Source organism: Echinops telfairi, unplaced genomic scaffold (genome assembly GCF_000313985.2).
Source record: "Echinops telfairi isolate 266 unplaced genomic scaffold, ASM31398v2 ScPeMD7_29;HRSCAF=101, whole genome shotgun sequence".
NCBI classification, from domain to species: Eukaryota; Metazoa; Chordata; class Mammalia; order Afrosoricida; family Tenrecidae; genus Echinops; species Echinops telfairi.
Genome location: NW_022103926.1, coordinates 8,538,326 through 8,557,901, shown reverse-complemented (window position 1 = coordinate 8,557,901; position 19,576 = coordinate 8,538,326). Strand labels below are relative to the sequence as shown.

Here is a 19,576-nt window from a genome sequence, read left to right as displayed (position 1 = left end):
ATGTCAGCTGGTCAATCAAGTGCGGACACACGTCTTTCTGGAACCCTCTGCTCCCAGGCACCAGCCGCATCATGTCAGCTGGTCAATCAAGTGCGACACACGTCTTTCTGGAACCCTCTGCTCCCAGGCACCAGCCGCACCATGTCAGCCATCATCTCCCTTGTGCCAGGTCCTCTTCTGAGTCCGCCTTGAGCCCCGTTGACAGACAGCTCCAGGTTTCGGAACTATCTTCAGCAAAATCTTACTTGTGTGTGCTATTAGGTAACTGTGGTATCCGATCATGTCCACAGTCTGTTGGACTTTCTTTCTTTGGAATGGGCACAGCAGTGGTCTGGTCAGTTGGCCAGGAAGCTATCTTCCAACTTGCTTGGCATAGACAAGTGAGCGGCGTCTGCAGTGCTGCCCCTGTTTTCTGGAAGCACTGGAATTGGTAGTCTGTCAATTCCTGGAGCCTTGTTTTTGGCAAATGCCTTCAGCGCAGTTTGGAATTCTTCTTGCACTATCATTGGTCCTGGAACTTACGCAACCGCCTGAGACGACTACACGCTGACTGGTTCTGGTTGGTGCAGTGACTCCGTATTCCTTCTATCTTCTTTTGATGCTTCCCACATCGTTCAGTTATTGTGCCCGCAGAACCCTTCAATCCTGCAAGTTGGAAATCAAGTCCCACAAGCCAACCAAGCGCCATCATTCTGTTTGGGAAGGAGCCCACACTCCCCGTGCCCTAACGAGATGCAGGCACATAGCCATCACCGCTGGCTAATTCATGCCGCAGCCACCGTGCGCCCACCTCAGTGGAGCCACCGGGCCCTTTTCCAGTGCTAACACCCTCAACAGCAGCCCTCCAGACAGACAGTGGCTGCCGCGGCCTCGCCGCTCTGCCCCTCGTCAGGATTTGACACCACATGTACATCACTCTTGTGATCAGAGGATGTGATGGGAGCAGGGCTGGGGCTTCCCAATACTGAGGTATTCACCAGGAAGATGCCTCGGGGCCAAAGAAGGCACCCAGGGCTTGGGGGGCTTGCATCCTTCTCTGTAGGGTCAAAGATCTGAGTCCATGACAGAGGCCAGGGTGGTCGAAGGGGCCAGAGCCTGACTCTATGACAACCAGAGGCCACTCAGAGATGCGTGCAGTCCGAGGGGCAGGACAGCGGCGGTCTGAGTGCTTGCCCTCGGGTATTTCTACTTAATTCAGCCAACAAGCCTGGGAATGTTGGCAGCCTCCCACTGGCTCCTGGGCATAGACATCAGCCGAAGAGCTTGTCTGGGGGGGCCACTTGATGGAACATGACTGAAACATGTCCACCTGGCTTCTGCAGGCCCCCCTCCAGGAGCCAGGGCTCCCTGCTGGGCACTACCTGGGGCACACACTGCCAACACAGACACAGCTGAGGACTGCCCCACTCCGCCCCCTGTGGAGAGCATGACGAGGTTTCCCCCAGCTCACTGGAGGGGCAGCCTCCCCGCACCTGTCGGCTGGTCTGGAACGGAAGCTGCCGCGAGGCCTGCACCAGCCTATGAGGGGGCCTTCCCCAGGCCCGAGTCCTGCCACCCCGCTCACCTGCTGCACAACCTCGGGGGGCAGCTCGGCCCTCCACTGTTTGAGCTGGCGCGACGCGAAGGAGTGCAAGGCGTAGGACACGGTGCCGTACTCGATCCACAGGGACAGGTTGGAGCTGTCGATCTCCAGGGCGCGGCGGAAGCAGCTCAGCACGGGGGTGGCGTGCTTCCAGACGGGCCCGTCGCTCCTCAGCTCATTGGAGTTGAGCTTGTCCTGAATGCGGCTGGCCCGTGCCAGGGCCATGCCTGCCCAGGAGTCAAACCTAGGGGTGGCAGAGGGCTGGCATGGAGCAAGGGTGTGGCCCAGACAGCCAGTGGCTGGCTCTGAGCCCTGCCTGGACCAGTCACTCTTGCCTTTTTTTCTGACCATGGTCAGGGAGAGTCAGTGTGACGGCGTGAGGCTGCCAGGCAGCCCACCCCCTCTCAAGACCCCCTCTCGGAGCACCCAGAGCTGGCTGCAAGGCCCGCTGCGTCCCAACAATGGACTCAGGCCTGACCCACTCCTGCTTTCCTTTCGGACGGAGGTGTCTTGAATGGAGCGGCCCCAAACTCCCAGTTCCACACATCAGGACTACCCAGATGGGCCACCCCTGCTACCTCTGACCAGGACCCACCCAGACGGGCCCTCACACCTCCTCTGACCCAGCGCCTGCCCAGGGTCTTCGGCAAAGTCAGTGCTCTATATTTTGTGGAGAACTCGCCTCTCTTGGCGCTCCAGTGTGGAAAAGACCCCAGATACATACCCATTCTATAGAGACCCCTTTAGTCAGGCTTTAACAGGGCAGAGACGGGACAAGAGATAAACCCGCGGCCGTGGAGACGAAGCTCTAGCGCCCCTGTCTGACAGTCACACTGCTCCCTAGGGTTTCTGAGACTGCGTCAGTGGGTGTGAACTTCTGCCCTACTCTAGGTAACAGCCCGACCCTGAATGCAGTAGGGTACCAGGCTCCAGGGACCAGCAATGGGGCCTACAGACCCTGCTCGCTCAGCCCCTCCGCAGCCCCCAGCACCCAGGCCGGACCTGTCTGGGCAGATGCAGATGTCCAGCATGTAGAACTTGATGGCCTTGGACTGCTCCTTGTTCTTGAAGTGGTAATCAGCCAGGAGGTAGTAGAGTTCGTTCACCACCTCTGGGGAGGGGTCGGCCCCGTCGGGGAGGCAGGGCACCTAGAGTGGGGGGAAGACGGCAACATGGGGCATCAGCGTGGCAGGTGTGACAGGGGCCAGGAGCCTGCTGCCGGCACCGCTGAATACCCACCTCAGCCAATGTGCCCTCTATGTAGGCGGACACTCTGTGCAGACTCAGCGCTGGCCTCCTGGAGCGGGGCACGATGCTGGCGATGCGCTTCAGCAGATTGGCCAGGTCGGCGGACACCGTGCTGGTCTTGTAGCTGTCAAACTCCGGCAGCGTCTTGGGCTTGAAGTACTCGAACATGAATTGGGCGTCCTCCCAGATCAGATCCACCTGGAGGAGAGGCAGAGACAACCCTCAGGAAGATCGTGTGGCCCCGTCAGGCAGCCGCCGGAGACCAGCACAGGGCGTGGCCCACTTCCACACCAGCCTGTGGGGCATGGGTGTGCAGGGGAGGCCTCAAGGAGCAGGCATTTTAGGGATGGGATCCTGAAAGCTGGCTAATCGGCAGCCACCAGATAACAACATGCTCAACAATGCTGGTGCTGAGAGCGGCCATCGAGCCAGTGCCTGCTCCCCAGCACAGAGTGCTGCCCAGCCCTGCGCCAGCCCAAGGCTGGTGGTGGATTGAACATGGCACTGTTGATTTCTTAAAGGAGATCACCAGGCCTTTCTTCCTTGTTTCCTTCATCTCCAAATGCAGCAGTTCCCTACCCACATCCTCCCTGGCATGCTGCCACTGGGCGGGGGGGCTGCACGTGAAGGGCAGTGGCTGTAGGTCCAATGAGGGTCTTCCATAAGGGGGTGAGGGCTCTACCATGGGACCCCAATACCCCAGACCTGCCTTAAGAACTCAAACCACCAAGAATGTCGGGGAAAAACATTTGTTCTCTTAAATTAGGAAAAAGGGCTGTTCCTATCATGCACAGTTTGGGGCAAACAGGGAAATGGCACTGAGCTGCCTTCTGACCAAGGGGCCACCAGATGGTGTGCACGGCTTCGGTCCATCTGTCCCTCCGCTCTGCTTGTTCGTTTAGCTTTCCATGGAGATGGGGAGCAGCTGGCGGAGGTGAGTTTCCCACCCAACACGTGCATCCCCCATCCGGCTGATCATCACTGCCGTCCCTTCTCCCTCCCCGTGTTTCCTGTTTCCGCTCCTCCCTTCCTGACTCTGCCCTCTGCCCTGGGGCCAGTGCTCCCCACCCACCCCTATGGTGGGCTCCCGCCAGGACCACCACCTCCCAGTGTTACTGCTCACCCACTGGCTTGATTTTTCCAACTAAAGCCCTCCCCCCCATCCCGAGGGAGCAAGTATCAGAGGCGCCCAGTGAGTGCAGTGAACGTGGGCTGTGCCCTCACCTGCTGGGCTGAGTGCTCCTCCAGGTAGCGGGCCTTGCCCTTCTTGCTGGGGAAGCTGTACAGGCAGTAGAAGCACTGCTCCAGGGCCGTCTCCAGCTCCTCCTTGTAGGGGTGCGTGTCTTCCGAGGTGGATGCTGCAAGCTCCTTCTGGAGAACCCTCACCTGGTGGGCAGAGGCCAGGCCTGAGGAGGGGTGGAGCAGGGAGGGCACTTCCAAAGAGAGGCGGTGGTTGTGTCTGTCAGGGCCCTGTGCAGCTTCCTTCTCCCCACACCCGGGGCAGGAAAGGGACGGGCTCACAGGAGAGGGAGGGCGGCACTCTCAAGACCCCTGAGCTCACCTGCTAGCCTCCCGCCCACTCCCTGCTGTCGGTGGAGTAAGGCTTGGCCCAGCGCCCGTGCTGACGGAGCTCAGGTGAGCTCCCAGTGAGGGCCACCAGCAAGTGCGCTGAGCCGTGAGGCCTGAGCAGTGGCATCAGGGCCATGGGAGCCCGGGAGCCCGACCGTGAGAAAGGGCCACACAGTGATCACGTTGGAGCGACAGGGACGAGGCCCAGTGGCCGACCACACCCAGCCGTGAGCAAGTGCACGGTCCCTTCCAGAAGCCCTGGGACTTGTAGAAAAACGAGACAAAGGCCAATTCAGCAGATCCAGAGACGCAGGGCGACACAGGTCACACCCTCAACTTCAGAGCATTTGTACATACGAGGGGCGCCACAAAGCTGGAGGGAAAACTTCATCATCCTTTCAGTCCATTTTCCACCAGCCCGAAGCCACCCCGTGAATCAGTGCAACTGGACACGAATTCCACGGAAACACGGAGGCAGCAGCCCATCTGAAAAGGCTCAGCGCTCTCTAAGGCGCCCAGGTTGAGATGAACTGCGGCAGGACTGGGGCATGAACCACCCTGCAGGATGACGGCACATTGCAGTCAAAGCAGGCAGAGAAAGGGAAACCATCGGCCGTCAAGGCGGCAACGAAGGGGAGGGACAGCAGGCAGTCAACAGCCCAAGAGCTGGTAGTGAGAGGACTACCTTGGAAAAGCCTCGGGGAGACGGACTCACGGCGCAGTCACTGAGTGAAGCTGGCAAAGAATACAGCCGACAGCAGGGTGCCCAGAGCACACACAGCCTGGCCTACAGGAAATGCATGTGCCGCTGCCACCAGCCCAAACAACGGGGATGAGAAATCCCAGACGCTTGGCTGGGTGGATGCCCTAAAGAAGTAAGAGATATCACAAGGACAGACATGCCTACAGACAGACTCCCATGTCGGGAAAACAGTTCAAGAGCCCATCCGTAAAAGGCCAGCTGAAGAAACTGGCCCATACCTGCAGTGGAAGACTGCACCCCTTAGAAACAGTGACGAGGCCGTGGAGCACCTCGGGGGCTATGGACGGACCTGGAGATCACTGTGCTGAGTGCAGTGAGTGGAGCCAGTAAGACAATTGCTGTCGAGACCACTTCCATATGGATGGGTGAACGCTAGGACAGAGGCTGACAGAGCAAAGGGAAGAGGGAGGGAGGGCAGAGGGAGCAACGACGTGAGGGTTGACAGGTGCTGACTTGGGTGAGTGGGAGATGGGAGCAGGGCTGGATGAGTGGTTTCAACTGCTGAGCGCACAGGGCTGCTCTGAAATGAACACCTCGGACTCCTTTCACCCCAGATAAGGTGGAAGGAGCACAAGGGGGTGCTCCTGCTCAGGAGTCCGGAGAGGCTTTGGCTCGCTCACTTTGGACACATGATTGGGAGACCAGCCCTTGGAAGAGGACATCCTGTTTTGCAATGCGGGAGGTCTGCACGATCCAGGGGTCCCTGCCATGAGCTGGGCGGATGTGACCACTGCAATAGCGGACACCGACACAGCGGTGCCCGGGCCTGTGGTGCCCGAGGGCGCCGTGAACTGGCTTTAACAGGGATGACAAGGGAGACCCATGAGGGCAAGCCTCAGTGAGGTGGCTCCTGAAGACGGTCGGCCACAATCCCTGCCCACCACCAGAGCTGGATAAGTGACCCGTAGGCCATCATTAGGCGAGTGGGTTTTTAAAACCATAGCGACAAATATTTACAGATGAAGGAGCGTAGGTGTGGGATTTGCTTCACAGGAACCGGGAGGGGCGGGGCAACAGCCAGGTGGGTCAGCACTCGATGTGGGCGTGCCAACATCACTTGGCACCTGCTGGAAAGGTCCCAGAAGAAAGCGCTAACTTTCCTGGTCTACTTACACAGGAAGAGCCTATGGAAGTCAACGACAGTGAAAGAGGTGCCTGTACCTTAGCCGTGCGGACACATCTCAGCAACAGCTGTGACAGAAAGCTGCCGGAGCACAGACCCTCCGGGCAGAGTAAAAGGCCCCGTGCTGTCAATCTTCACGGCAACAGCCTCCCCTTCCGCCTGCGGAGTGGCCCAACGTGTAACCCACTACAGGGCTCCTTACAAGACTGAGAAAGGGGGAGCTGATCACGATGATAACGTATGGCCCCCTCCCAGGGGGACAGTCAGAAAAGTGGGTGCCAGACAGCAGTCAGTATAAGACGTGGGGGGGGGGGAGATAAATTATCAAAAATGAGCTGCTAACCAAGGGCTCCAGTAGAAAAAAAAAGTTTTGAAAATGATGATGGCAACATATGTACAAATGCGCTTGACACAATGGATGGACGTATGGATTATGATGAGCTTTAAGAGCCCCCAATAAAATGATTAAAAAAAAAAACTGTACAGTGGTAACAGACTATGTCTTATGTTCAAAAAAGATTCTCCACCAGCCCAGGAAGCTACAGAGTCACACAGCAGCGACAGGACAAAAAGACAGAAGTGGACTTTGTGGGGAGGAGGGTGGGCAGGGGAGGGCTGGTAAGAACCTGCCACACCCTACGTGGAACTCTGCGCCATCACCAGGGTGGGCACCGCACCCCACACCTCTTGATGGGTGGAGCTGGCTGGTGAACCCAATCCTACTGGGCAGAGTGGCAGAGGAGGGCCAGGTCCTAGCACTGGGTGACAGTGCCACCAACCTGCCCCCCGCTCAGTGGACGGAGCACTCACATAGAAGCGCAGCAGGGCCCCGTCCGAGTTGCAGCACCAGGACCGCCTGCCCAGGTACTCATGGGCCGTGTTGAGCAGCATGAGGGACGACGGCAGCATGGCGGTCTCCGACATCCCTAGGCATGGACACACGGACAAGCCAGAAGTGATCCACCAGCAATGCACTTTGATTTCCAACCTCTGCCACTTCTTTTTACAATCGGGTTGTCTTTTTGTTGTTCCTTCTCCCAAGTTTTCTACATACTTGACTCTTCTTTAGTCTGTCTCGGCAGTGTGCTAGAATTTTTGTTTTGTCTCCCTAGCCCCTGCAAAAAACCACAACTGTGCTAGATGGAGCCCAGCTTTCTTAGTATGCATTTTTCCTGCAAGGCATCGATCAAGCAACTCGCTGAGTTAGTGCACCCAGTGGCGTCGCCTGGGAAGGTTCTCTGGTCACAGTGAATTTTTCAAAAAAGTCATTTCCCTTGAACCTCATTTTTTGTGATGGCTGATTTAAGAGAACAGTGTGTGGCTGTGAAATTTTGTTTCCTGCTCTGGAAAAATGCTGCAGAACTGTTGTGATGTTGAACACAGCTTACAAAGACAACGCTATGGGAAAAACTCAAGTGTAGGAGTAGTTTTCTTGTTTCAAAAAAGGAGAAATGTTGATTGATGACAAAGCTCATATTGAACATTCATCAACTTCCCAAATGGATGAAAATGTTGACTGGTAGTACACAGAGTTCATTCCACCAGGTCAGACTGTTAATCAGGCTTTCTATTTAGAGGTTCTGGAAGGCTTTCTATTTAGAGGTTGTGTAACAGTGTGCAACAAAAAAGGCCTGATTTGTGGCAGATGGGGACTGTTTTTTCCACCATGACAACACACCTGCTCATGCAGCCATCTCATTGCACCAGTTTTTGGCAAAAAATAGCATTCCTCTCTTGCCCCACACACCTGACTCACCTGACCTCACTACGTGCAACTTGTTTCCACGAATGCAGAGACATGAAAGGACAGATTTGACAATGACATAGAAGAGGTGAAAGAAAAAAACGAGGGAGGTGCCATCAGCCATCCAAACAGAGGAGTTTGAAAAATGTTTCCAAGAAAAAAAAGAAAAATGTTTCCAAGAATGGAATCTCAGATTTGACAAATCTATTAGGTGTAATGGAGAATACTTTGAAGGTTGTTTTGTAAAAAATCAACACATAGCTTTGAAAAAAAAATTCAGATTTTGGGGGGTACCCCCTCTATAACTAAATCATGTGTTCTCCTAGATGCTAATGTCAACGGATGGTCTTCTCCCCCCATGTTGCTCTCTTAATCGTGTTTGCTCAGTCCGTCTTCAGTCCCGTTCTTTTGGCGAGCTGCTTCAGGTGATCCACAAACGACGAGGTTGGACCTGCAGTGTTCTCCCACCTCTGCAGCTCCCCTCTGCACCGCTTCCACTCATCACCTCACTCGGAAGGGCGCTTTACGGAATCTGAACCACTAGTAGAAAGTTCCCTGGGGCAAGTCACAGCAGCTCTGCCTCTGTCTTGCAGTCTGATACCCACCACGCTAGCTCACCTGGTCCCGTCTGGGGGCAGGCTCTATTCTTTCTTGCCTTTGGCCCCTTCCTGCGGCAGGGCAGGGAGACTGGGGGGGCGGGAGGTCTCTAACGTTAGTACACATGCCATGCCACCTTCCCAGCCTCTGGCCAGGCCAGGAGGGTGAGGTGCGAGGGCTCTGGAGCCAGCCACCCATGCCTCCCCCACCACAGAAGGGGCTCCTGCAGGAGGAAGCTGGTCCAATAGCTGGCACCCATCACCCCCATCGCGCTCGACAAACCTCTCAGTCCAGGCTAGAGCCCAGCAGTGGGGACGGCCAGGCCGGGACCCACCCCCCTGCCAGCCCCTTTGTTCTGGGCACCTTCGTCCAGCGGGCTCTGGAGCTGCTGCTGCTGCTGGCATAGAGAGCGGAAGGTGTCCTCCTCCTGCCAGATGATGCGGTGCAGGATGACCCAGGGCAGCACAGAGGACACGTGGGGCTCCTTGGGCTCCTCCTGCACGGCCATGCTGCAGTCAATGACCTGCGGCGGGGACGGCATGACACGTGAGCAGGGGACCTGCTGCCTGCCAGGCTGGACTGGGCACCTGGCACTATGGGGCAGTGTCACAGACCGAGGCACGGCTCCTCCTGCTGCACGTGCTGTAAATCCCAACCCTACCCTTGTGAAAAGAAGCCCTGGTTGTGCACTGGGTTGGGTGTGGGGCAGCTGACAGCAAGGTGGGTGCTTCAAGCCCGCTGGCCGCTCCCTGGGAAAAAAGCTGAGGCTCCAATAATGATTCACCACCTTGGACGGCCTGGGGAGCAGGTCTACCCTAGCCTCGAGGGTGGCCACCAGGCACAGTCAGCTCACGCTGTGGGTGGGCTCTGGGTGCGACACTTGTGAAAGGGCTCAGATGGCACATGGCTATGTGCACAGCTGCTAATCGAAAAGGGGTGGCAGTTCACCCCCCTGCAGCCCCTTGGAGAAGCAGCTGGCCATCTCAAGGGGTCTCAGCCCTGCAGGTCCTCAGAGCAGTTACAGCCTGTCCCCCAGGTGTCTACACTTAAAAGCAACCACAGGGAATGCCCCAGCACCACTGGGTGCAAGCCCGCTCGGGAGTGGTGTTCTTTGTAATGCTGTTTCCAGGGAAAGAGCAGATCTGAGCCATGTGAGTGTGTGTGGGGGTGGGGTGCGCATTGGGGTGGGGTGGGGGGTGGGGTGCATGGAGTCACCTGGATGAGGTTGTTGGTGAGCCTGGCCAGGCCTGAGGGGGAAGAGGAGGAGGAGGCCTCCTTCAGGATGCTGCCGCTGCTGTCCACTGAAAGTGCCTGCTCAATGCCAAGCAGCAGCTGGGTGACCGTGGCCACCCACTCCTCCTTGGCAGCGGTGTCACCAGCATTGACCATCTGCTGGACAGCCTCGTGCAGTGCCACGTCGGAGCACTCAAAGCACTGCTTGCGGTCCTGCAGGCGGAGCAGGGAGTCCTGCACAAAGGGAAAGCCGAGTGAGGTGGCGCCGGCCTGTGCCAGGGCCGCCGCCTGGGAGGGCAGGCTCCAGGTAGCCCAAAGGCCTGCTTTGGGCGTGGGCACTGGGAAGGGGTTCAGACACCATCGTCAGCCACAGGAAAAGTGAGACTGGCTAAGCACGGGGTCCCAAAGAAACGGTCTGGGTGGCTGGGAGGGGCCGGGGCAGGCACAGCGCTGGGCTAGACAAAGGGAGGTCTGAGGCTGCGCTAGAGGTGATGGTGGCAGGTTCACGGGGCATCTTTAAGAACGAATAGCTGGATAGGTGGGCGGATAAATGCACGATGAACAGATGGACTGACGGACAGCTGGGAGTCCGGGTGGAGAGATGGATGACCAGGTATATGGGTGGATGATGTCCCCAGACTGGCCTCCCCAGAGTCAGAGCCAGGTGGGGGTCTCCCCAGAGTGCCAGCTCCCAGGCTCTGACTGTCTTCGCCTGCTGCTGCTGAGTGGATGGTTCTCACTGGCTATTCTCTGGTCCAGGCCAGTGCCCGAGGCTGCGCCCGTGCCTGTCATGGGTCAATGGGTAAACCAGCCAGCCCGGGGCGCAAATACCTGCAACAGCAGCAGCTGGGCTGGCCTCTCAGGGATGGATGTCATGAAGTCCAGGTGCTTGGCCCGGTCGAAGGCGTCGGTGCACAGGGTGGGGCGCAGCAGGCGCACCACAGCCTTGTGGTCCCCAGCCTCATAGAGCCGCTGGATCTCCTCCAGGGACTGGCACCGCTCCAGAGACGTCAGGTTCTTATCGATCTGAGGGAAGCCCCGTCATGTGACCACGGCCCAGATGGAGGGGACAGGCACTGCGCTCTCATTATACCCATCCACATGCGGAAAGCCTATCCAAGAAGCACGCCGAAAAACGGCTCCCAGGATGGAGAAAGGCAGATACACCTGCCAAGACAGGGGGCAGCCCCTGGCCACCGCTCAGCAGGGCAGTGCAGCGAGCCTGCTTGTGGCCCAGGGCAGCAGGCCAGGGGCACGGAGGTGGAGCAGCCCATCGGTCACGCTGGCACCTACCTCCTCCAGGGAGACGACCGAGTCGTTGTGCAGGTTGGGCAGGCGGATAACCAGGTCCCTGCGCTGCGAGTCCCCTGCAGCCTGGAGGCTGGCCGAGCTCTGCAGCACCTCTGTGCAGATGTCGTAGTTCTCCAGGGCCTGCTCCATGTCCCCCTGGCCAGGAGAGCTGGTCAGGAACTGGCCGAGGGCACCACAGGATGGTGGCCCCCAAGGCTACTCTCCTGCCCAAGAATGCCCCTGGGGGTTGGCTGAGTCCTCGGCAAGAAAGTGAGGGCACAACCAGGGGCCCTGGCACAAGCCCAAGCTGAAGGCCTCTCCTTCACCTGTGACTCCTGAGCCACTGGGGAAGGGACATGGCCCGCAGAGCTCATCTGAACCCAAGGCCCAGGCACCACCAGGCGTGGAGAGTTCCTGTCTCTGCTCTGACGGAGGTTAGGATGCAGGGAGACCCCGCCCAGGCCGGGATGGACTAGTGTGCTGTATGATGATCTGGTGCTGCGTTTAAGGCACCCCAGTGGCGCAGTGGGCAGGACACTAAGCTGGCAATGGCCAGGGAGGCAGTGTGAACCCACTAGCCTCTCTGCAGGAGAAAGAGGAGGTCAGCCGCTCCTGTCAAAACCGACCATCTGGGAAACCCTCGGGGTCGCTCTGCCTCTGGGGCTATCCCTCTGGGGCAGGGGGATCAGGGAGTTTGGTGCCCGGTTTGGTTGCTCAGATTCTGAAATCCCCACCCCCTCATGCCAAACCCAGCACCCAGACGAGTGCTGCACCCCTGCTGCTGCCCCATACGTACAGGGCATATACAGCCATACAGCCCCAGCCCTCAGACACCCGCCTACCCATCCTGACCCGAAACATGCCACCCACCCATCCACAGCCCCGACGCACAATACCCCAACCCACCTCCACATATCCCCATAACGATCATACCCCATCCACCTTTCCTGACTCACGCATACCCAGACACACACACACCACACACACAAATATGCTCAGCCCCCTCCGGGCATCCTCCCTCACTCCCCTTCCCTTCCTTAGACCCCAGGGCGCAGTCCTGAGGCAGCAGACCCTGGGACCAACCCTCTGCACCACCAGGGCCCCTCCTCATCCACGTGCGGAGAAACAGACCAACCTGCAGAGCCAGGAAGCGAGCCTTCAGCCAGTACACACGCACCACAAACTCCAGCCAGCTGTCCCCCAGGAGGGTCCGCTGGGACGAGGCAAAGGACAGCTGCAGGAGGTCCCCCAGGAAGTGGGTCCCTGGAAAGTCGGGCCCAAGCCTGCCGCTCGCCACACCAGCGGGGCAATTGCGGGGAGACACTGAAAGCGAGGGGGCGGGCCCAGTCGGTGCCATGTGCATGCCACACCTCATTACGGCCACCCAGCCTACTTCAGCCCCTCACCGCCAGCCCAGGTCCCCTAGGGCCGTCAGCTGGTGAGAATCTGCCCGCGCTCCACCCAGTGAGGATGTGCAAAATGAGCCCCTCTAGGGCCCTGGTGGTGCTGTGGGTCAGGCGCTGGACTGCTAACCAAAGATTGGTGGTTCAAGTCCCCCAGCTGTTCCTTAGCCACGTGCTTCCTGAACCTGAGCCGTTTCAGCTTGCTCCCAAACCCACTGTCATAGAGTCAATCCCAACTCAGAACCATCCTGTCCAGGGTTTCCGAGACTCACACCTGACAGGAGCGCACAGCCTCATCTTCCTCCCGGGGAGCAGTTCAAAGTTTGAGCAGCTGGCGGGTTTGAACTACTGACCGTGCACGTTAGCACCTTACTTTCCTAATGAACCGTGTCCAGCTCTGAGCATGTCTAATTGCGAGGACAAAGCTGTCTGGGAGGAAGCAGTCAGAATGCTCCTTAGGGGCAAGGATGGAGGTGAGACTTCGCCGCATGTACTTTGGCTATGTCATCAGGAGAGACCAGGCCCTGGAGAAGGACCTCTCGCAAGGCTCCCAACAAGATGGAGTGAAATGGGGGCTGCAATCACAGCCTTGAGCATGACCACTGAGGATGGCGCAGGACTGGCGGTGTCTCGCTCTATCGCACAACAGGTGGCTGTGCGTCCAGACCAATGTGCTGGCACCCAACAGCAGCTGTGCAGGCAGTCTCTGAGGAGTGTGTTGACCCCGATTCTTGGCCTCTGGGAACTTAGGTAACACCTTATACTGCAACACAGGTGGGTCACATCAAGACCAGCAATTTCATATGGGGCAATGACTAGGGACCTTCAACCCTGGCACCTTGGACCAAGGTTTTGCGTCAACTTGGCTGGATTCTTTGTGGTTCTGCAGTTAAGGGTTAGCAACCCCCCATGATGTGACCTCACACGATCTATCACCTCCAGACAGGATTTGCGGGAGCAGCCAATCAGCTGTCAGAAGATCAGGGTAGAATGCAACCCCCTTCCTCAGGGCACAGCCCTGAAGTGTCCTCAGGGGTGTGGTCTGCTTCCTACCCAAGACGATGTTGTAGGTGAGCTTGCTTGCTTTATGCTGGGTCTGGATCCTGCATCGGCCTTGTCAATTTCTGGTTCTTCGGCCTTGAGCCAACAGTCTGCCATCTGATCTGCTAATCCTGGGTGCCATCGGCAGTCTGCCACCTGACCTGCTGACCTTGGGTTCAGTCACCTGCAGTGTTCCTGCCGATCGTGGGGTCACTGGCCCCCAAAGCTACGTGACTCAGGACAAGCCTCCAGGTTCACATCTGACCCACACTTGAAACTAGGCTGGACTACAATAGTAGAAAGCTTGCTTTCTACATGCACACACGCATCAGCGTCGCACGCTTTGCTTCTCTGGAGCACGCAGCCAAGCACACCACGCAATGGGTTCAGCAGCTGTTCCTCTCTGGGCAGAAACCCACTGACGCCCCTCCCTGCCCCCAGTCACCCTGGCTTCAAGAGCCCTGAGGCGCCCAGCCCAGGACCCAGCAGACTGTCTTACCTGTAGAGCTGCGGCCTTTGGTCAGCAGCCACTGGTCCAGCTGGAGCTCCATGCAGGAAAGAGACATCAGCATCATGTCCTGTGGGGCAGGAGCCAACAGAAGGACTCAGACCAAACTAACTGTGCAACAAACACAGTTCTCCTGGGCTGGGTGAGGGGTGGGGAGGGGTAGAGCCCTGCCTCCTCCCAGCGCTAGGCAGCCTTGACCCCACGCTTTCTGGTGCAGTCCTGCCCGGAGCAGACCCACGAGAGCTCAGCTGAAAAAGGCAGGCGGACACGGGTGTTAACCCAGCCTGGCTCCCCCAGCACCCCACAGGGCCTCAGAGAGGTAGGTCTGGGGCAGGCAGAGCAGCCAGGACACACAGGCCAGGCTGGGCACAGAGGACGTGCTGGCCCCTGTGGAGGCCTTCTCCCTTCTGGGCTTCTCTGCCCCCTCCCGGAGAAGCGGTCACCCACCACCTGATTCACCTGAGCCCCAGGAGTCCTGGGTGAGAGGAGTCCGTGTGGAGGGGTGCAGCCCAGCCCCCTCCTGACACCAGCTTGCTCACCGGCCAGTGTGCAGCTCTCAGACACAGCCCAGAGTGGCCTCCCTCCTCCGCTGCTCATAACAGCCCCGCAGCTCAGGGCCTCCCAGAAGCCCCAGCGGCTCGCTCTCACTCCAGACTTCCAGCCGCTCCTGTCACAGACCTGATGGCCCTGTTCCCTCCCTCATAGGACCACCAAGAATCTTCTAGTCCAGGGCCCACAGGGGGACACAGCCCAGATCCCCTCACGCCCCGGACCTTGACGTGGGTGTCGCTGCAGTCCCGCAGCAGCGGGTTGGGCAGGCTGGTGCTGTGGCGCCTCCAGCTGTGATAGATGCTGAGCACCACGTCGGGCAGGCCGGGCGGCCAGAGCAGCAGGAACCTGTGGCCCATGGCCTTCAGGTAGCGCATCATCAGCTCCAGGATGCCGCCGTTGGTCAGGTTCCCCCGCAGAAACTCGTGCACGTCCTGCCTCTCTGTGGGGACAGCGGGTCATGAAGTCCACACTGAGCCCCTCCGCCAGGCCATGCTGGGCCTGCCTTCTCCACGGCCTGGCCGGCCCTCAGCCCCGAGCAGCCTCCTCTTTGCACAGCGGCCCCGAGGCCAAGCTCCACGGCACATAGCACGATCCAGTGAGCATGTGCGATGGGTGCCATACAGAGACGCGAACCTGCCAGGCACAGGGGTCCTTTGGGAGCATGGCCAAGGACAGGAAGGTCCAGCCACTCAGCAGCCCAGGACGGCCTTCCCGAGACAAGCTGCGGGAGTAGGGCTGTGGGGCAACGGGTGCCCAGGTGGTGGGCAAGTCCTGCCGGTCCCTACCTGACTCCATGAAGGTGGCCGAGTCCACAGACAACCTGGGTAGCCCTGTGGCTGGGCAGTGCTCTGGCTTGGTCTCCGACAGGACTTCATAGCTGCTGAAAGGGCCGTCCTCCTCCTCAGGGTCCAGTTTCCTCAGCCTGTGGGACACGGTGGGTCAGGAGAGCGGTACAACTTTCAGAACTAAAGCTGCCTGGGAACCAGGCGGACCCTGGGTGAGTGGGTGGAGTACCCCTCTGTTCTGTAGGGGCCAGAGAGGGAGTCAAAGGTGACAGCTGGCAGGGCCCGCTAAGCAACAGCCTTCCACATGTCGGGCCAAGCCTAAGCAGCTCCACAGGGGGACATGACTCCTAGCCCCCTGGCTCTGCACCCACACCCATGCTCGGGAGGGCACCCAGCTCACGAGGTAGTCACTCTGCCCAAGAGGGCTGCTGGGCATTAGCCACGCACCCAGTGCTGTACCCAGCGCACCCGCAGAGTTCTGGGTGGCACTGCGCGAGGGATCAGAGAAGGCCTGGGTGGGGGGGTGCTCCTCTCATGCAGGGATGGAACTGGCTGACAGAACAAGGGGGGAGAGGCCTATGGATCAGGAAGCCGCAGCAGCAAGGCTGAGCAGCCTGGGTGACTGGGCCGACGCAGGACTTCTTCCACTAGAGGAGCAGCAGGGCTCCCACCCTTGCAAGCCCCCACCATGGGGCCGAGAGAGACTGTTGGGACAGGGGGCTACTGGGGCAATCACTTTCTCCCACCCCCACGCCTTTTCTTTTTGCTTTTCCATTTGTTTGGTTTGCTAGAGCGTCAGAGGGGGCCAGGATCGCTCTCTACTCCCCATGTCCCTTTGCCGCCCCCACCCATCTGCGGCCGTGCTCCTTAGACACGCCCCAGAGTGGACCTGAGGAAAGCGTCCTGGTGACGGGAAAAGGACAGCAGCTGCTGGCGTGAGTTTGTCCCCAGAAGCATGAGCTCCCCTAAGAGCCTAGAGACAGGCAGGGAGCCAAGCCCCTCGGAGGCCTGAGCCAGCAGGTTGATGCCTAGTGTGCAAGGATACCCCAGGAGGCGGGAGGTGGCGGTGGGGTCCGGCTCCCGAACCTGGACGGCAGGAACTTGGCCAGCAACTCCTGGAAGTCCACCCTCTCCTCCTTCTTGCACTTGGTGTTGCGGACACGGGCCGAGCGCCTCTTAGCCGTCTCACCGCTCTCCTCCACCGGCTTCTTCCGCTTCACCCCTTTCTTGGACCGGTCGCCCCCGGAAGCATCGCCTGCAAAAGGTGAAATGACACCACATGGGGGCAAGGGCCTCAATCTCTCTCTCTGGTGAGCCTCCACCCAAAGGGGCCTCAGTATACACATCCCGCTGGCCAGCTGAGGGCACTGGAGGCTGAAGTCCAGGTAGGTGCCTGGGGGCAGGACCCCAGCGCAGGCGTAACATGGGATACCATGGTGGTGTGGGCTAGACAGGCCTCCGCACTGTCCCAGGTTTCCCTGAGCATGGAGACCACCGCCGCCAAGGAGGATGCTGAAGAGGCAGGCAGTGCCCCCCCAACCCACCAGGCTGCTCGGATCCTCCCTACCAAACACCCCTCTGTGTTCCAAGAGGCACAGAAGCCCACGGTGGGCTCAGAGGCCACGGTGACAACTGAAGTCCGCACACAGGGACAGGACCACCATATGTGGGTTCACCTCCCAAATGGCCCCCTCTGCTGCATGCGCACAGCAGGCACCTCTGCCATCCTAGACTGCCATGCCCTAGGCACTGTCCACATGCCACCATTGCCAGCCCGCCAAGTTAAAGTGCCACTGGGCCCAGGGACTGTGGCCCAGAGCCCCACTCCCTCAGGCTGAGCGGCCGTGAGTCCCAGTGGATTTCCCTCCCTGGAGGGACCAGACTTCCCCACTCTGGTTATGCTGGCTGCTCTAGGCCCCCACTGACACCAGGAGGCTGCTCACCCCCCGGCAGGCTGGTCTCCAACAGGCTGGGACTGTGGCGAGGGAAGCTGGTAGGCGCCATGGGCGTGTAGGGCAACATGGGCTCCACCAAGGTTCCCACTGCCGGGGGTGCACTGATGGGGCTGGGTGGGATCACACTGGCAGGGGGCGCCGCCAGCGAGGCAGCCGGGGGCGGGGTGTCGTCCTGGTAGTCGGACAGGTCGATCCTCTGGCCCAGGCTGGGCTGAGGGGGCTCGCAGGTGGTCAGGTGGTTGTACGTGGCGAGCAGGCTCTCACCAAGGCACTTCCAGCTGTGGGGAGAGGCAGCGTCACGGCACACACATACACTGACTCGCCTCCCGCCATGGCACCTCCTGGCCTCAGGGCTTGGCCAGGGTCTGTCCACAGGAGCCTCCACATCCTAGGCCCACTGTGCTGAGGAGCAGGGGGGCAGTGGCTCAGCCCAGAGCCCAGGACTGTGATCACCAGGCCTCGTGGGACACGTGAGCCCAGAGAGAAACTCTGGCTGGCACCAAAGTCCTGCCCTCTCTGAGTCGGTTCCATCCCATTCCACATCGACCTCAGACACCGCAGAACTGGCTCCTCGGGTTTCCAAGGCTGCCCGGCTTTACGGGGTCAAATGGCCTTGTCTGTCTCTCGGAACGGCTGGTGAGCTTGAACGACTGGCCTTGCAGTCCTCAGCCCAACGCTTATTCTACCGCCCGTCTTGTTACCTTAGGGGTTAACAACTGCCCGCCCTCGACTCACGCTAATGGACCCCTCCTGCACACAGGATGGCGAACATCAACACGGCCCCTTCCACGTGTGTCACACTGTCCTCCACACTGACAGGAGCAAGGCCGCCCGCCCGCCCGCTCCCCAGGGGCGAGCTCACGTGAAGAAGGGGATGGGCTGCACCAGCTGCAGGTCCGGCACCTGCTCCCGCACGGTCAGCGCCTGCCGCTTCCTCCGCAGCCCCAGGGCCTCGTCCAGTATGGCCTGCGTCTCCGCTGGGCTCACAGACGCATCGTGAATGGACATGTCACTAGGAACACGGGCACACAGAGGAATTAGGACAGCCAAGGGCACTGGGGAGACCGGGACAGGGTCCCAGGCACGGGGTACTGGGTAGATGGGGACAGGGTCCCCGTCATGGGGCGCTGGAGAGAAGAGGATGGGGCCCCAGGCACAGGGCAAACCCACGGCCTGGGAAGCCGGTCCCCAGGCCACGGGGGAGGGTGGGCCCGCACCATCGGAGAAACATGCGGAGGGAGTCCTTGCGGAGACAAGGCTGCTCCTGCAGGATCTTCTCCTTGAGGACCAGCCCCTTGCTGTAGCGGCAGTCCCTCTCCAGGGCCTTGCAGATGAAGTAGAGACAGGCTAAAGGGAGACATGACACAGTCAGGCCTCGGGGCTGCCGGCCACAGCACCTTCCTGCCAGGGCAGCCCAGCACGAGGGCCCACCCCTCCTCCAGGGGAACCAGATGGCCTGAGCACAGGCTGCCGGCCCCCGGACTCCAAGGCAGGGCCACCTTGAAATCCCACCGACACGCAAATGATGCCACAGGCCACAGACCTCGGGGTGTCAAGCTCCCCCACCCCACTCCCGGGTCCCCCTCTAGGCAAGGCGCGCGTCCAGCCCCAAGCCCACTTTTCACTCGCCTGGCGCCCCGGCAGCAAGGCACAAACCAGAGTGCCTGCAGGGACAGTGGTACCCTGAAGACCCTCCACCTCAGGGTGACACCCAGACCACAGGAAGAACCTTCTAGAAGAAACAGCCTCCCAAACAAACTCTGGACTAGAGTTAGAATGGTGGTTTGCTAGAAGGTTTTTTGCCAGTGGTAGCCAGAAACACTGGGCAGCCAACAGCCAAAAGGACACCTTAGGATTAGGGCACCCTTTGAGCCTGGGCCAAATATCCTCTGGCTCTGAGGAGCCCTGGTGGCGTGGTGGGTCAGGAGTCGGGCGGGTAACCACCAGGTCAGTGACTGGCAACCACCAGCTGCGCCAAAGAACGAGGCTTCCTACTCCCGTAAACCCTGGGACACGGCCGGGGGCAGGGCGACCTGTCCTCCGGGGGGTCCCTATGAGTCGGCCTTGATTCGGCAGCGAGACCAGAGCAGAGTTGGAAGGAGCAAGGAGGGCAGGTTGGGTGGGCGCGAGGGCCGCACTGGCTTGCTGTGGGGGCCGCCACTGGCGGTGTGGGACAATCTGGG

At 59.6% G+C, this 19,576-nt stretch overlaps 1 protein-coding gene across 1 annotated transcript in view; it reads right to left on the bottom strand.

The window, feature by feature from the left end:
* Positions 1–19,576, bottom strand: part of CABIN1 (calcineurin binding protein 1) — a 53,418-nt gene that overhangs the window by 29,802 nt on the left and 4,040 nt on the right. Inside the window, exons 6-22 of the mRNA XM_045289565.1 lie at positions 18,611–18,740; positions 18,256–18,405; positions 17,382–17,671; positions 16,525–16,693; positions 15,439–15,575; positions 14,875–15,092; positions 14,093–14,171; positions 12,285–12,472; positions 11,153–11,305; positions 10,691–10,885; positions 9,842–10,093; positions 8,990–9,149; positions 7,096–7,211; positions 4,055–4,216; positions 2,822–3,028; positions 2,585–2,730; positions 1,565–1,826 (exon numbers count right to left, since the gene is read on the bottom strand). Coding sequence (XP_045145500.1) covers positions 1,565–1,826; positions 2,585–2,730; positions 2,822–3,028; positions 4,055–4,216; positions 7,096–7,211; positions 8,990–9,149; positions 9,842–10,093; positions 10,691–10,885; positions 11,153–11,305; positions 12,285–12,472; positions 14,093–14,171; positions 14,875–15,092; positions 15,439–15,575; positions 16,525–16,693; positions 17,382–17,671; positions 18,256–18,405; positions 18,611–18,740 — 3,014 coding nt within the window. The remainder of the gene's footprint in view (positions 1–1,564; positions 1,827–2,584; positions 2,731–2,821; positions 3,029–4,054; positions 4,217–7,095; positions 7,212–8,989; positions 9,150–9,841; positions 10,094–10,690; positions 10,886–11,152; positions 11,306–12,284; positions 12,473–14,092; positions 14,172–14,874; positions 15,093–15,438; positions 15,576–16,524; positions 16,694–17,381; positions 17,672–18,255; positions 18,406–18,610; positions 18,741–19,576) is intronic.